The 18,471-nt window shown below is 33.6% G+C and overlaps 1 protein-coding gene across 3 annotated transcripts in view; it reads right to left on the bottom strand.

Moving 5' to 3' along the window:
* Nucleotides 1-7,775: 7,775 nt before the first annotated feature.
* The window catches only part of Scn9a (sodium voltage-gated channel alpha subunit 9), a 90,970-nt gene continuing 80,274 nt past the window's right edge, over nt 7,776-18,471 (bottom strand). For all 3 annotated transcript variants that reach the window (XM_026411135.2, XM_026411136.2, XM_026411133.2), the window contains exons 23-26: nt 18,333-18,470; nt 13,144-13,248; nt 12,737-13,007; nt 7,776-8,968 (exon numbers count right to left, since the gene is read on the bottom strand). In XM_026411135.2, the coding sequence (XP_026266920.2) occupies nt 7,776-8,968; nt 12,737-13,007; nt 13,144-13,248; nt 18,333-18,470 (1,707 nt within the window). The remainder of the gene's footprint in view (nt 8,969-12,736; nt 13,008-13,143; nt 13,249-18,332; nt 18,471) is intronic.

Raw genomic sequence — 18,471 nt, forward strand, 5'->3', positions numbered from 1 at the left:
TATGTCAACTATCAAGTGAAGGATATGTACATAGCTTCTTTCAGGCCAGATGTACTGGCCCAAGTATGGACTATAAGTGTGAAAGTGTGGAAGTGTTCAGAATAAAAATGGAATCACTTATGTCAACTCTAACAAAAAAAAAATAAATGAAAAATACAGGAGGTTATGAAGGAAGGGTTCTTGATGATAATTATTACAAAAGACTCTGCCAAACCACATTAGACAAAGGCCACTACAGCTTTACACCAAAAATACTTCCTCAAGAACCTTTGCCCAATAAATGTCTATTCAGTCTTGGCCTGGCACCACTCTTATTATTAATTCTTACAGTGAATATTATTATTTTAAAATATTTTTGCACTAATTAGGGCATGATTGTACATGTCTATAATCTCAGCTATTTGAGAGGCTGGAGGAAGGAAGATACAAGTTAGGGACCAGTCTCAGCTATGTAGTTAGACCCCATCTCAAAATAAAAATTACAAAGGACTGGATATAGCTCAGTAGTAAAGCACCCTTGGGTTCAATCCCCAGTACCCAAAATAAAACAAAAAGCCAAATAAACAGAAAACACCTTATTTATTCCTCCACACTTCATCTGTAAAAACCTCGCTTTGCCTCAACTTAAAATTCACTCATAGTATACTATGATACATCTATTTTCATTGCAATTCTCTCATATTTCCAAATAAATTTCATTATTCTTTTTCAGTATTTATTTTTTAATTGTAGGCAGACACAATATCTTTTTTAAAAACTTTTTTCGTTGTTGATAGAGCTTTATTTTATTTATTTACATGCAGTGCTGAGAATCGAACCTAGTGCCTTACACATGCCAGGCAAGTGCGCTACCACTGAGCCATGGCCCCAGCAGGACATAATATCTTCATTTCATTTTATGTGGTGCTGAGGATTGAAGCAAGCCCTCTACCACTGAGTCACAACCCCAACGCAAATTTCATTATTCTTTGTAAAATCTTGTAAAATCTGATTGTTATTTAGGTTGACATAATCATAGACTCTTTTTTTTATGTGTTGGGAATTGAACCCAGAGGCATTGGGCCAACATTCCCACCCCTTTTTTATATTTTATTTAGAAAGACAGTCTCTTTGAGTTGCTTAGTGCCTCACTAAATTGCTGAAGCTGGCTGTGACTCGAGCTCCTTCTGCCTCAGCCTCCCAAGCCTCTGAGATGACAGGCTTTCTTTCGTCACCTTGCCAATCACTGTATTTTTGTTTTGCAAGCTGAAGGAAAGTTACTGAGGCCAAAACACACAAAATAAAATAGGGATAAAATAAGATAAATGGCAGGAGAGCCAGTCATGCTGAAGAGATTATAGACCTAGTAGAGCTTGTAGGCAAAATAGTGTAGGACTGGCAAAATCCTTTCATGGGTTTTAAATTTTATCATAACAGCAATGAAGAACTGTTGCTGAATTTCCATTATGGAAATGACACAAAATTTCAAGCAAAGAAATAACAATCTTAAAAAAATCTTTTCGGACTACTTTACTGACAATAGATGCAGAAGTGAGGGAAAAATAAATTTAGGGTGATGAAATAAAAAAAATATTGTATTGTATTATGAAGAGGTTCAAAGTAATGATAGATTGGATTAGGGGTTGGCAGTGGAAATTAGAGGGAGTGCATGAGTTTGCATTGTAATTAGGAGGGAGGACCAAGGTCTGAGTGAATGAATGTGGAGGGATGAGGAGAGAGGTTACTAGTTTGGACAACTGGGTAGATGGTGATTCCAGTCACTGAGAAGGAAGACATAAGTATACAAACAGCTCATCATGGAATTAGAGCCCTGATAAAAAAGAGAAAGAAAGACCCAAACTAGTTTTTTCCTTCTGTGAGACTCAGAGATTGTAGCCTTTTACAGGCCTGAGAAGGAACCCTATCTGTGAGTCCAATTGACAGGCACCTTGATCTTGGACATTGCGTTTTATTTTTATTTTTGTACTGGGGATCGAACCCAGGTGCTTTACCACTGAGCCAAAATCACAGTCCTTTTTAAAAATTATATTTTATTTTAAAATAGAGCCTCACTAAGTTGTTGTGGCTGGCTTTGAATTTGTGATCCTCCTGCCTCAGCCTCCCCAGTCACTGATATTACAGGCATGTGCCACCACACCCAGAAATCTTGGACTTCTTAGCCTTCACAAGTGGCAAAAATAAATTCCTATTATCTAAGCCACCCTATTTTATTATATCAATCTGATCTCAGTTAGGATTTAACACAAAAATGATAATACCTTGGCTATTACTGTAACTAATAATTTATCCTTTCTCTCTGACTCAAAGTTTCATATTTTGCCAGTCTAATATGCTAAAGTGAGTTACTCTAAGGGTTAATTATAGCATGTACTATTAGGTCCCTAGACATTAGTAACTTCATTTTGGTTCTGGAACTCAGAACCCAAACTTATAAACTGCCAAGAAAAAGAAACTTAAGATACTCTGTTCCCATAACTACCCCCATTACAAGGTCCCTACATACAAAAATCTATTGTTAACTCAGCTACCTGTATCCAAGGTCAATTCTAGCCTATTGCACCCAAGGTCATTTCCTACTTGCTCCTGTTCCTTGTTATAAAACATATAAAACCTCTATTCAAGTGACTCTGTTTGCTGCACCTGGCAGACAGGCAGCCTGACAGACAATCCCTGTCAATAAACATTTGCTTGAACTCAGAGATGTGTCTCTTGTGCATATTTGTACCAACTACCCTAACATTTACCTCTCCTTAAATGTCTTTGGCATGGAAATATTTTCATGTTTCAAATAAAACATTTTAGAATACACTTGCTGTAGATAGATTCCTTTGGCCTTCATTTTAGAGACATAAGTGGATCAAGTATTCTCATCAACCTGAAGAGAATATCACTTCAATGTACCCCTTTTCTTCGACTTCTGATTATAAATTGATAGATGAGGTGCCAAGAATAAGTCGCACTGAATGGTTGATATGAATAGTAGAGTAACGAGGGAGAAAAAAAAAATCTCCTCTGTAAATTTCTGATAAGGAAAAGATTGGCCTTTCCTTTACGTTTGTGTCTTTTGTAAGTGAGAATAATATGCCAACCTCTCCCTCTGATCTCCCTTTTCTTTTACCATTAACATAGTATATTAGATGACAGGAAATGTATTGTTTTCTCATTCTTCACAGAAAATTATCACAAATTGAAGAGCTTAAATAATACAAATTTATTTTATCAACTTCATGAGGTTATCTTTTGTGAGGTAGGAGCATGGATGTAGGTATGTAGGTTTTCTGTCTGGAGACACACATCCCTTCTCACATTTCCTAAGGCTTCACTTTTTTCACTTTAGATGAAGTTAGTATATCACAGTTGGTTTATAGCCTTTTCTTACATAAGCAAAATGTAGCTCTCTCTCACATTAAGATGTCTCAGCATATGCTAAATCTTTGTAAATGTGTATATTTCTTGATTTCATCATATTGTTTGAATTCATAAATCTCAAAAATAGCTAAATATTGAAATATTTTGTGTATACTTTACATCCCTAAGTGTTAACTACTCACTAACAGGATGAATGACACTCTTCTAGGTATTATATTTTGCCATATGCAAGAGAAAATATTTTTATCATTTGACATTTGTGTAGATTGCGTTGTCTTCCTGTATAATACAAAGGTATCCTGGACTCTTACATTATTAATAGTAAATTGGCTGCCACAGTATTATCACTACTATTGTTAATTCTTGATTCTGTGGTATTGGGCCTTATTCTAATTGCTATATATGGATTGTCTTATTAAGACATACAACAATGATGTTATAACCATATTGTTAAGAAGTACTCTTTTCCAATTTTATAGATGAGAAAGCTGAGAATTATAGATGTTAAATAATGTATTTAGATAATGTAATAACATATATATGTTAAATAATGGCAAATTTGTGATCCAAATACAATTCTAGTTGTAAGAAGCTCTTAGCCATTATATATCCTACAAAATCTCACAATACTATTACAACAACAACAAAATAATTGTACATTCACTGTATGGCTAAATGTTCATGTATTTTCATTTCCAGTACCAATTTTCTCCTTCTGCATAAATACTGCTTTGCATTTGGATGAATTGCTTTGGAAATCTATATTCTTTAACTTTTGTATCTAGGAGTATATCTTATGAAGGATATTTAAAGTTGTACAGACTTTCAAACATAAAATAAAGAAAGAAGAAAGAAAAAAGGCTATTAGTTACTATTAGAGATGCACTGAATTTGTCTTTATAGAGGCTATGCTCACTGAGAAAGAAATACATACCAATATGATTTTATTTTTATAACCTTTATTTTTAGATTCTATTACAATGTGTAAATCTCAAGTATCACTACAATATAATTTATGACAAACTTAAACATTTTGAGCATTCATAGATCTATGAAATTTGTGAAGAACTATGTAAACAGCATTATTATATTCATGGCTATTCACTTATTTTCATGAAGCAATCCTTGATTGTTTTCCTCAAGAATACAATAACATAACAAACCATACATATTTAAAAAAATGGTGGCCTCTATTCATAGGTCCTAAACCCAGTCCAATTACATGGCCATCCTACTTTAGCTGACCCTCTTTTCATTATTTCCATTAACATTCTCTGAAATTGCTAGTAAGGAGTGCTTTATTTACATATGCATTTTATTTTTAGTCTTTTTAATAAAGCTATCAAAATTCTATAAAATAGAGCTAAACATCTTATGTTGAGATTTTCAACAATTAAGTATTTAGAAACAGCTCACATGTCACTTATATCTTTGCAAATTAGGTAACAGACAAAAAGGTTAAATGAGATTCTTCTATTTACACCAAAATTCTATGTATGGATTTGTGTTCAAATCTGTTTGCTTCTATTTTGTCTAATTTTAAATTTTCATTGTAATTGCCATTCTACATCATTAAGTTCAATGAATATATAATTTATGTAGTAATATGACAATGCCTTCAGAAGGGTAGTATTTTTATAATTAGTACAAACAATAATCTACGTGAAAGAGAAGTCTATTTTTACTTAAAGCTTTACTTAATGAGCTCTTGGTGCCAAATATTTATCTTTAATTCATAAAATGTCACAAGTAGTCACTTCTGGGAGAAGAATATCTGTATAAAATCTAACCATGTTATCTTTTTTAAAAAAATTATAGCTCATAATAGAAAAAAGAATGATTTTATAATTATTTTTTGAAATGCTAAGAAAAAATTGTGATGAAGATCTAGTAGCCAATATTTTTTATTTTACATAAAAATCAGGCAATGTAAAAATATTTAATCATAAGTCACAGATAAACCTGCCCACCAAACATCTTTTCATACTGAATCATATAAAAATTCAAAATCCTATAGTAGTTATATGGGTGTAAAATAATGATGAACTGAATCCATATTTAAGGTGATATTAATTTTTTAATTGAAAGCATTTAAAAATCTTATAAATGTCATATATTTTTTATTGTTCCCTAATTAAATTGTCAAGACCTATTTTCAATGGGCTTAGCAGGTATGTAATGCAATGCTTTATATAGTCTAGTGAAACACTGCATGGCACCTTTCATACTAAATTAGAAGTGATTCAAATAACCTAAGATGAATGAATAAATATAGTGTAGAATCTTTGGCCCTAGATTTAATTTCATAGGTACCTTGGGACAAATGTCTCAAAGTGATAATCTCTTGTATTGAGTATGGGTATTATAAAATACATCACAATTTAAAAACATTCTAGACATAAAGTTCCATGGAAATGTCAGTTTTTAATTTGATTCTCTTGTGGCTATCTTTCTTAGTCTCTCCTCTCCATCTCTCATTCTCTATCCATGTCTCTTCATCACTAGAGGTATGATTAAATATTCCTTTATTTAAAAAAATTGTATGGAACAACAAAAATGTGTTTTAATGACTTACATAAATATAATTTGTTATTTTTAAAATTTTAAAAGTATATTTATGAAGTATGTTTGAAATATGTGCTTCAAAGTCTTCCGGAAAAGTTCTCTAAATAAAACTACTTTTTATGTGCCTCAATCTTTGCCTAATCATGGATAACTTGATACAAGAAAGATTTCATGTTTCTGGAATAAAGATCTTGAGAAAATGCATCATGGCCATTCATTGTTTTATTATTATTATTATTTAACAAGGGCATTTTTCTAAAAAACTAGATTTCTCATCATTGGTAGGGTGAACACAGCTAGAGTGAGCAAAATAAACATATACTTTTAAAATCATAAGCCCAGATTACTTTATTGTTTAATGCAAAATATACTTCATATCAAAGAATATTGAGGAGAAAGTGACATCCTCATGATATTTTGTAGATGAAAATAAAGAGGTTCAAACTGATTACTTCTCAAATGTAAGAAAGCAAATTAGAGGCAAGAAAGCAAGTTGACAAGAATCACTCTTTGAATGTAACTTCATTCAAAGTAAACACCCGGCAAGCAGGTATTAAAAGCCTGCCCTATATTATAACTTGAAAACTTGCCAAACACATTTGGGATAGTGTATAAGTGATGTAGGAAATACTGTGCCCAAGTCATTATCTGCTCAGACTCATACTCTGGGATCAAATAGATAATTGCATATTGGGAATCATTTTATTGAAGTGAAACATCAAGTTTGCCTAGAGTTAAAGGATGATTAAACAAAAATGCATAATAGAGGATCAATGTGACAAAAGAGACTGAGTTGGGCCATTATTTGTATTGTTGAGCAGCACACACCAGTGCTAGATTGTATAAATAACAGTAAATAGATATTTGTCAATTACATTTCCTCTTAATTACCTTCATTTTTTTTGGAGAAATGTGATACATAGAATAAATTTTCAAATTTGGTTGTTATTGTATGAACAAAGTGGGAGATTTAAAAAAGGACAGGCTGACCATGTGTGGTGGTGTGCTATTACTACAGTCCTAGCTACTCCAGGAACTGAGAGGGTCACCTGGTCCCAAGAATTCAAGGGCAGCCTGGGCAACATTGTGAGATTCCCATCCACAACACAACACAACACAACACAAGCTATGAAACTCAATACCAAGTCTCTGAGTCAATACCAAGTCTCTGAGTCAAGATAAATGTAACTTCAGGTAAATCCAAAATATTTGTAGAAATAAAGAGCCTATATTTGTATTCAATCCCATGGCATTTTATAGGCACATATAAATTGGTTCTGAAGCAATGCAGAATGAACTCAAGCACCTCAAAATGTAGAATGATCTCTGTACGTGGAAAAATAATTTTATAGCTCCCTAATAAGGAGATGTTTTAACTAAACATTCATTCCTGATGTCCATTACTTCTATTAGGAACTTCATTCCAAAACCAAGGCAAAATACTTTTATTGATTTCTAAGTAATAGATATTTTCCTATTTGTGTTTGTATTTGTGTGCATGTGTTTGAGGGGAGGTTGTAAGTACGAGCTAGTGAGAAGTAAGCAGATATGAAAATTTTCTACATGGTCTTCTGATATGTTAAAAATATCAAATCACCTTTGTTTGCTGTGATGATGAATTCCTCCAGAGTTACTTATACAATTCTTGCAGAATCATTTATCAATGCAAAAATAGCCATCTGCTAAGGCTGCCCACCTGTCTTAGAGAATCAGAGCTTGTTACTGGACTGTCTTCGAGAATGTTTCAATAAAAAGAGTTTGGCATACACCTCCTTAAAAGAGTCTTATTGACACAAATAAATCACCTTTGCAGGCTGTAAACAACACGTCAAAATGAAGCTCTATTTTTTACTTTCCTTGCCATCTTTTCCTTTGTGTTCCTTTTCTGTGTTGTCTGTTTCATATTTCTCTTTATCTGGCTTTGTTACACTATCATATGAAGGTGGGGAGACAGTGGATGGGGTTGCATCTGTTTTTTCTGGACTTGAGTTCTCATTAACATTATCAAAAACTATATCTTCTTTATTGGGCAAATCATCATCTTTGTCTCCATCTTTTATATATATGCTTGATATATTTTTAACATTTTGCCGCAAGCGGTAACGTCTATAAGCACGCTGAATGATAGTAGCAGATACATCCTCTTGTTTTCGTTTTAGTGTAGTTGTGATGGGTTCATAGGATACTTTAGAAGGATTTGCAGACATGAACCTTTCTTCCATCTGTGAACGAAGAGAATCCATCTCTCCACTTTCACCTAAAACACGCTTTGTAAAAGCAAATAAAATGTCAAGACAGTGAATCCGGTCACCACTGACCATTGGCAGGTCCATAGCAATGAGCTGGACTTTGTTTGGTTTTGCTATGAGAAGAGGGGGATCCAGGGCAGCTGCAAAATCAGAGAGTTTGCTATATTCTATAAACTGGGTTGCATCGGGATCAAACTTCTCCCAAACCTCATAGAACATCTCAAAGTCATCCTCGCTCAGGGGCTCTGCACTTTCTTCAGTAGCAACACTGAAGTTCTCCAGGATGACAGCGATGTACATGTTCACCACGACCAGAAAGGATATGATGATGTAACTGACAAAATAGAAAATCCCAACAGAAGGGTTCCCACAGTCTCCTTCAACTGAACTTCCTGGATGAACTTTTTTTGGGTCACAGTCAGGTGGGCCATTATTGAGAATAGGTGCCAGCAATCCATCCCAGCCAGCAGAGGTGGTGATTTGGAAGAGGCAAATCATGCTGTTGCCAAAGGTCTCAAAGTTGAACATGTCATTAATTCCAGCTTCTTTCTTAACATAGGCAAAGTTAGACATTCCAAAGATGGCGTAGATGAACATGACCAGGAAGAGCAGGAGGCCAATGTTAAACAAGGCAGGAAGGGACATCATCAAAGCAAAGAGCAGTGTGCGGATCCCCTTAGCCCCTTTGATCAGACGTAGGATTCGGCCAATCCTGGCAAGACGGATCACTCGGAACAGGGTTGGGGACACAAAATATTTTTCTATCAGCTTAGCAAGAAACATACCTATTAGGGAGGAAAAAATGAAAAGAATATCTTTAAATATTCATACTAAACAGTATCATAATTCTAAATAGTTTTATGTATCATCTTTATCGCTTATGAATTCAGGACTGTTAAGTTTATATTGAACCAATCTCTCAAAAGTAGAGCAAAAGGGAAATGAGTAGAATTACTCTTATTTCACATTTTTCCTACTTTACTAAGTTCACAGACCCTTTTTTTTCCTTCACAATATTTTTAAATTATAAGAAAATAACTACTCATATAGAAAGATTCAAGAAATACACCAAAGTTTTAAAAGAAAATATGAATCACTTTAAATATTACCAGTTATAACTAATTAATATTTAATATTTTGTTGAGCAGTACTCCACTTTTGGATTCAAACACATGAACGTGCAAATAGACACACAAATATAATGATGTCCTTTGATTTTGTAGTTTCTCTTTGTGACATGTGGTGTAAATATTGCTATACAAATGACAATTTTTACAGTTGTAATGTTCTGTAAAAATAATCGCATATGGAAGAATAGCATTTATATTACTTTCAATTTTCTGACTGAAAAATTACCTAAATAGGCATTTTTTCCTAGTTATATAAGTGTTTTAATAACACATAAATGGAAGTTGAGTTAACTGTATATTTAAAATTTTGTTTGAGATTGACAAACCTATCTCTATAAAGTCTATAATATGTCTAATAGCAGTATATGAAAGTGCTCATATTCCACGTTCACCAATACTGGGCAGTGCACTTTACCACTGAGCTACACCCCAGGCCTGTTTGTTGTTGTTGTTGTTTTCTATTTTGAGACAGGGTCATGCTAATTTGCTGAGGCTGGCTTCTTTGAACTTGCAATCCTCCTGCCTCAGTCTCCCAAGTTGCTGGGATTACAGGCCTGTGCCACTGTGTTTAGCTGCATTGCACTTCTTTACAATTTTTATCAGAACATCTTTTTTTCTTTCTTTTTTCCTATTATTATTACTATTTTATTTTTTATTGTTCTGTTTAGTTATACATGACAGTAGAATGTATTTTGACAAATTATACGTAAGAGAATATAACTTATTCTATTGGGATCCCACTCTTGTGGTTTTACATGATGAAGAGTTATCTTGGTCGTGTATTCAAATACAAGGCTGGGAAAGTTATGTCCGATTAATTCTACAGTCTTTCCTTTTCCCCTCCCTCCTTTTCCATGGTTTCCCTTTTGTCCAATCCAATGGATTTCTATTATTTCTCTTCCCAACCTCCCTTGTTTTGGGTTAGCATTTATAAATCAGAGAGAACATTCTGCCTTTTTTGTTGCTGTTGTTATTTTTTTACAAGAACATCTATATGCTACTTATAGTCTATTAAAATGACTTATTTATTTATTTTTTTAGAAAATAAGCTAACATTTTTCTTATTGATTGGATATTTGTATCTTTGTTGGTTATTTTAAAATTTTGCCTGAGGAAGGTCCTTGCCTATTTGTCTATTAGAATGTTTACTATATTCTTATTGATCTACAAAAGTGATTTTTCTTTTGGAAGTTTGATTCATTTTGGACTTGAGTGTTGGACTTGAGTGTTGCATAAAATTCCCCATTTCTTATTTGTTTTTCAATCAATTTTATGTGTGATAAGTCTACTTGCACTGGACATTTTGATTATTATGGTCATATCCATTATTTTATTTTCATTATAGACTTAGGTTTGTGTCATAAATAGAAAAGACTATTAGAGTTCACGGTTAAATATCTATTCCCAGGGCTGGGGATGTAATTCAATGAGAGAGTTCTTGCCTAGCATGCTGAAGGAACTGGATTCAACCCCCAGTACCACACATACACACACAAAATCTTTTTCCACATATTTTTTACTTAACTCCATTTTTTTGAATGTCCTTTGATTCATTGTCATGCCTCTGCTTCCCAGTTGGTGTTTTATTGTTACCAACAGGATGTCCAAAACTATACATTACACAATTTAACTATCAGAAAGAAAAACACTATGAAAAAACTATGATGAACTTGGGAGGGAGATTCAGGATTCTATCTCATAATTCACTTATCCCTCTCTCTCTTTTTTCTTTTGTTGGTGCCTTATAGTTGTACATAATAGTTGGGTTCATTTTGACGTAATTATACAAGCATGGAATTTAATTTACTTCATTCCAGTTCCCAGTACCCTTACCCACTGTTTCCCTCCCCTCCTCTTTCACCCAGTCTCCTACTCTACTGGCCTACCTTCTACTCATTTATATATTTTTAATTGTTTTTTTATAAGAATACATAAAGGTCAAATTCACTGTGGTATATTTTACAGCACATAGCAAATTTATTCTGCATTTCCTCTCCTTTTTGTCCTTCCTTCTTTTCGTCCTTTTGTCCTTCCTCCCTCCATCTCCTTCTATTCTGTTGATCTTCCTTCTGTCTTTATGATATCCAACCCCTCTCTTTTTTACCCCCTTATTTTGCTCTAGCTACTGCATATGAGAGAAGACATTTGACCCTTGATTTTCTGTTGACTCCATTTTTAAAAATACTAACCTCTGATTCACATGATCATTGTACTTAGTAAATAAGTAGGTCTCTATGCTTTCAAGTTTATTTTGGATTATCTCTTTGAATCCATTGAACTTTTATTTTGAAACCCTATTATACTTATCATGAATATCACATAGTCATAATATCAAGCAATACGAAGCCACTCCTCATTACTCTAATTTTCTTTCCAGATTAATTTTAGAGTGATTTGGAGAGTGATAAAGATCATTGGCCCCTTGTTTTAACATGTGTACCTGTTTGTTTTCTTATCTGCTGGCATTAGCCAACACTGCTAAACATGGAGGTGATAGGAGAATGCTTTTTTGTCTTCTTGACTTGTTGGGAATTATTTCATTATTATTTTTCCTTAGTGTTAGTATAAAATTCCTAATTAAATTTTAATTTGTTTTCTTATATTTTAATTTTAATGTCATTTGTGGTGATAATATTTGTTAATAATTGATTTTAAATGCCTCTTCTAATTTTTGTAGCAGTCAGTTTTGTGGCTCTATGACATGAAACCTTTAACCTTTCTGGGTTTGTTTGATCATCTGTAAGTTTCATTTGTATCAAATGATCTACATAATCCCTACCATATAGTTTAGAATACTAAAAATAAATATAATTCTAAAATATTAGGTGTGTAAAGATAATGAGAAAAAAAGAGAAAGAAAAAGTCATGATAATGAAAAGGGAAGAAGTATAAAGTTATGTATGTATTGTGATTCATAGATATTACTGTGGTTGGTTGAGAAATGACTATATTTTATAGATGGGCCAAGTATTGAGCCCTAAGAAATGATGCTGACATTTCTTGAGACTTTAAATTCAGGGAGAACTTTCACAAAGAGTCATGGATATTCTGGCCATTCATATTACTAATCAAAAGATAGGTCTTATATGCCAAAACTGGCAGCAATTTCAAATTCTGCACTGGTTTCCAAGACATATCTACAAATAAGCATTTTAGCTAGCTTTGTTAAGGGTAAACATGGAAAGTAAATGTCAATGGGTATTATGTCTTCCCAACAGGTGAAACTTTGGACTTTCAAGCCTGTAGGTGTGAACCCAGGGTTCTGAAACAGGGGTTTGGTTTGGTTTCTAAGGTTCCTTCATTCTTTCATTGTACTAATTTACATCAAAGTAAATTTACATTCAAGAATTCAGACACTGCTCTGGGCACATATGGAATTTAGTTTATTCAAAACTAAAATTCAAGATGAATCAATGGCCTTACCTACAATGGAGAGGATCACAACCACAAAATCAAAAATGTTCCATCCTACAGTGAAGTAGTAATGTCTGAGGGAGATCAGCTTGAGCACACATTCTCCAGTAAAAAGGATAATAAAAACCACATTTATCCAATATAAAACATAAGTCATGTAGTCACTTTGTCCCTCTTTCTCTACCATCATGGTTACCATGTTGAGGCAGATCAGAACCATGATAGTAATATCAAAAACTTGGTTTGTTACGAGGTCAAATATACATCCTTGGAATTTGTTCTATAAGAAACAAGAATAATGTGGAAATTAGAGAAGTGTTCAGATGTCATCTATAAAGTTGAATATTCATTAGCAACTAAATGTAATTTTAAAATTCACATATATGCATATATGTTAATATAAAGCATTCTTTTACCCCTGGCCTAGGAATTGGCTTTTGTGGTTTTTTGGACCCCAGCTTTTTCATTGCATTATAGTATTTCTTCTGTTCTTCTGTCATAAAGATGTCTTGACCTCCAAGGTAAAGAAATAAAACACATCTAGTTAAAACCAGAATCACTGAATGACTTCTTTTTCTGATCCTAAAACAGGTTAAAAAATAAATTAATATAGAAACAAAATGCATTTTATTATGTCCATTGTAGCTATAAACAAAATCTTTCTTAAAGGATTACCTAAGTATAGTGACATGAATCTCCATACATAATGAAATGTGCATACATAAAATATATACATTACATATAATAATGATTGGCTTGATTATCTTTTTGTGTACTAACTTGTGTTATTTCAGACTATGTGCTGATATTTTCATCTACTTCTCTTATCGGCATTATATTGCTAAATAACAAATATGTTAGTGAGGGTTATAAGAACTAATAGTGGTAAATATCTTCTTTGATGATCTGGTTAGTGTTTTTGACTCTTATAAGAAGTATGAGCCCAAAATTATTAACAGCTCTCTCTATATTTGTATTTGTTTATATTATGTATTCATTTTTCTCTTTTAAGAGAGAAAAATGAATACATAATAAATAGTTAATTTATGTTTCTTTATCTGTGTCTGTATCCACATCTATATCTATGTCTGTATTTCAAGAAACTCCTTATGACATCCCAAAAAATGAATTGCCATATTCATGCTTTATTGGTTAATACCATTATGCACAATAAAATTCTTGGTATTAAGGAAAGTCACAATAATGAACTGGTAAGAACTGAAAGACTTTCTGATTGATTATAAGAAAGAAAATACAATCATTATGACTTTATAGTAAAAAGTTGACATTTAAATGAGGGTTTTTTTTCCCATACTGGAAAAGATGAAATCTCATGTAGGGGAGGTAAAAGCTTTGGTTATTCCTTTAGACTTTTGTTAATTTCTTGAGGTTTTCTGTGATTTTTACAGATATGTACATATTCCCCACTGGTCTATAGTATCACCTATTAAAGTCACATCAAAAATTATAATAATGCATTCTAATTTAGAATATTCTAATAGAATAATCCAGTTTTGAGAAATTGTAGTTCTCAAATTCTTCTTTAATTGGTAGGGTCCTAGGTTGAAGATGACCCAGTTATGGCCTCCCTTCAGTTCTCCTGGGTTAAGGAATGTTGAGCTTCCTGCTACACCACATTACTTATTCATCAAACACCTATGATAACCAGATTTAGAGAGTTCTTAGAGTGCTTTAATTTACTTTCCTCTAGTGGATATGCAGTGTTCATGTAATTTTAGCATTCATCTTATCTACCAATATTAGTCATGAGAGAGAGCCTTGTGCCAAAGTCAAGAGATGCCCCAGCGTTCCAAATTGTTTATTAGTGGGGCTGAATATCACGGCATGTTGAAAACTCATCAGGGGAGAGTGGGAACATATCAAGTAAGAACTCTGAATTAGAAGTGAAAATCACAGTAGCAGATTTTGTGTCTTCTTCTAATCATAGCCTGATTGTCAATACGATGAAGGGTGGGAGAAAACTAAGAGGAAATTTTGAAATGTTCCAGTAGAGAACCCAGTCTTGCTGTTTTGTTTCTTTTTTATTGTCAATTATATAGGTCTTGTGCAAAATGTATCCTTCGTGCAAAAAGCTAGGTGGCAGAGAGTCTCTAAGTCAGGCTAGTCTACTGGTGTGTGATACTCTGTAAGGTATTATTTGGTAATTAAAACTGCAGTTTTGATGTTTTACCAACTTTATTCAAAGCTTTTCTCTTATTCCTAGGCAGGTTTTAAATCTCTTTACATACAAATCACCTCCTCTTAATAGAATAGCTACATCATTCATTTATTAAGAGGATCAATTGTGAGAGTATATGCTGAACACTTAGCATAATACTGGTACTTGACAAGCAAAGTTTGACATCCCTAATGCCAAAATCCAACATCTTGAAATGCTCTAAAATCTGGAACTTTTCAAATACTGTCAAAATACCCTAAGTGGAAGATGCTGCACTTGACATCATATGATGGGTAGCAAAAAAAAAAAGGCAGATGCACTGAAAATATTGTATAAAATCACCTTCAGCCTAAGAGTATAAGGTGCATATGAAATGTATATGAATTCTGCATTCAGCCTTGTGTCCCATCTTCAGTATCCAGTGTCTCTCATCTTTCTCTCTCTCTCTCTTTCTCTCTCTCTCTTTCTCTCTCTCTCTCTCTCACACACACACACACACACATTTGCAGATATTCCAAGATCTGAAAAACTTCTGAAATCCAAAACATTTTTTGTCTTAAGCATTTTAGAGAAAGGATACTCAACATGCTATAGAGTAGTTGCTATTATCCTATACAATAAGATTATAATTACTGAAGGGGGTTGTTGTTCCTTAGATTTACTCAAGTGCTCAGGTTTGTACTAGGCATGTCTGTAAATATATCACATAACTTTCCCAATTAATAACTTCCCATAGTTTTTCAGTTTATAATTTGAACCCAATAATAATTTATATTCTAATTTTCCATAAGACACTTATGATTAACTATTAAAATCCAATCGTCACATGAATTTATTAAAGATGAAGAGAGTACTAACATGGATGACAGCTGAAAAATCTAGTAAAGTGGGATTGGTTAGCAGAAAGAGATGTGGATAGATCCAGAAGGTGAGATCAAAGTACTAAGGCTAAACACATTCAGAGGCAACATTGCATTTCGGGGGGGAAAACATGGTCTTTAAAGTTCAACAGACTTATTCATATGCTTGTGAGTAGTCGATCACATGCACTAATGACATCTACCTCTTAGGTAGAAAGCCAGTATCTGAAATCATGCCCTCTCTTCATCCTCCAAAGATCTCTTTTCCTGGAGGAGGTACCACAGGCAGAGTAAACAGTTACTTGACAAGAAACAATACTCAAACTCTATGCTCTTGCAAATCATCAGCAAACTATGGAATCCACCATCTAAAAATATCTTGACTGAATATACGTCCTATTCTTTATTGCCACAAAGGACTATTTTGGATACTATACGGTATGGCCCACATGGTTGGTAAAATAGGGTCTGAAATTACCTCTGTCTCTCATCAACTATTCTGTGAATCACTGCTAGATTAATTTATTTGGTGGCGGGGGTGGGGGCGGTGTGCTGGGAATTGAACCCAGAGGCACTTTACCACTGAACTACATCCAGCCATTTTTCTATTTTATTTTAAGACAGGGTACCATTAAATTGCTTAGGGTCTCACTAAGTTGCTAAAACTGGCCTCAAACTTGAGATCCTCATGCCTCACCCTCCCACTGGGATTACAGACATGTGCCAATATGCCCAGCTAGATAAATTTTTATTGAAGTTAAGATTCATGTTCTTTGGAAAAAGGAGCTCTGGGGTTAGATTTATGATGAAACTATTTTATGGCTGATTATATACAAATAACATAACATCTCTGAGAGTTTAACTAGGGATACTAATGTCTTATAGATTACACATGTGAGATACTTTATGCAGGATAAAACTATAAGTCCTAATTATCAAGGTGTTGTTCAAAAGTTACTTGTTGTAATGATATATCAGCTCCTGCTGAAAATTATCTCACATGACTTCTCATATCTGCTTTTAAAAAGGCCCAAACCTCATTTTTTTGTTATTTCTTTCACAATTCTAATCTGCATACAGACTGTATGGGTTGTTATTATTCCCAAATGGCTGCCTCCTTAATCATCACTGGGCATAAGCTTCCACAGTTCTGATCCCTTCATATGGATCATCATCTTTTTACTTCCCAGTTGCTGCCTATCTTCTAATTTATGTTCTAGGGTCTGCTCAAGTGTCACATTGAATAGACCTTTTTATGGCTGTATCCACTTTTCGGCTGACTGCTCATGTACATTTTCATTGTTGTTAGTTTTTACTCATTATGATATTATATCATAATATTTGGGAATATAGTAAAATAGACCAAATGTTCAAGATTCAGGGGATGTACGAATGATTCTATTAAACTCCATTGCTTACTATATGTGTAATTTTTTTTTAATGTGCTGGGGATTAGACTCGGGGCGTTGTGCATACTGGGCAAATGCTGTGTTTCTGAGCTACACCTTTAGCTCTAGATGTATAATTTAAAGTAAATTATTTAACCTTTCTATGCCTTTCCTCATTTCTAAGATATTGTCTATAATAATATTACCATTAAACTTGACATTCTGCATTGGATCATGTGCCCCCCCCCCGAAAATATGTTGAAATCCTAACCCCTAGTACCTCAGAAAGTTGGCCTCATTCAGAAATTGTGTGGTTGCAGTATAATTAAATTAAGGTGAAGTCATGGGGAAGTGGAGGGGTGCTTAATCCAATATTCAGTAGTTGCTCTAATAGGGACAACTGGTATTGTCCTTAATAGATGAAGAGGAAGACACAGAGATTAGTATGTAGATACAGACAGAGAGATTAGTGTTATGCTTCCAGGAACCCTGGAATGCCTGGGCTACTAGAAGTTGGCAGATGGAGAAAGGACCTTCCCTCAGAGGCTTTGGAAGGAGCATGACCCTGCCAAATCTGGTTCTGGACTTTTAGCCTCCAGCATGGTGAGAGAACAGGATGCTGTTATTCTAAGCCTGCGGTATTTTGTTATGGTAGCCCTAATGAAATAAGGCAGCCACAGTCAGTGTGAGAATTAATGAAATAAAAATATTCAGGAAAGTGCCTGGCTTATAGAACTCAACAAATCTTAGTTTTTATTTCTTATGCTCTAATATAAACTCAAGTTCAAAAGTCACATTTATATTCTTCCTACTAGAGGACCAACCTAATACATACCACACAGAATAGTGGCTCAGAAGAAAGTCAAATAACTATGAAATGTTGTTTGAATAAAGAATTAGTGACTGTTTCTAATCCTCTATAGGGAACGCTGGAAAAAAATGGAATAGTTGATATATTGCTTAAGAAATTTATGATTTAGGAAATTATTTTCTGCACAAAAATGAGTAAAATTGAACACATCTATAATTGTATCTATTGTCAATTATTCAAAAAATACATGAAGCACTAACAAAATTAATTACTAATTGATACCAAAGTAACTTTCACATTATATTTTTGGGGAAAATAATCATTCATTTCTTTTCAGGGAAATGATGAAAATACTTGAAATACTTATCTTCTTTTTCTGTTGGTTGAAATTATCTATGATGACACCAATGAACAAGTTCAAAGTGAAGAATGACCCAAAGATGATAAAGATGACAAAATACATATACATGTAAAGATTGTATTCATATTTCGGCTGCTTGTTTACC

The sequence above is a fragment of the Urocitellus parryii genome, chromosome 1 (genome assembly GCF_045843805.1).
Source record: "Urocitellus parryii isolate mUroPar1 chromosome 1, mUroPar1.hap1, whole genome shotgun sequence".
NCBI classification, from domain to species: Eukaryota; Metazoa; Chordata; class Mammalia; order Rodentia; family Sciuridae; genus Urocitellus; species Urocitellus parryii.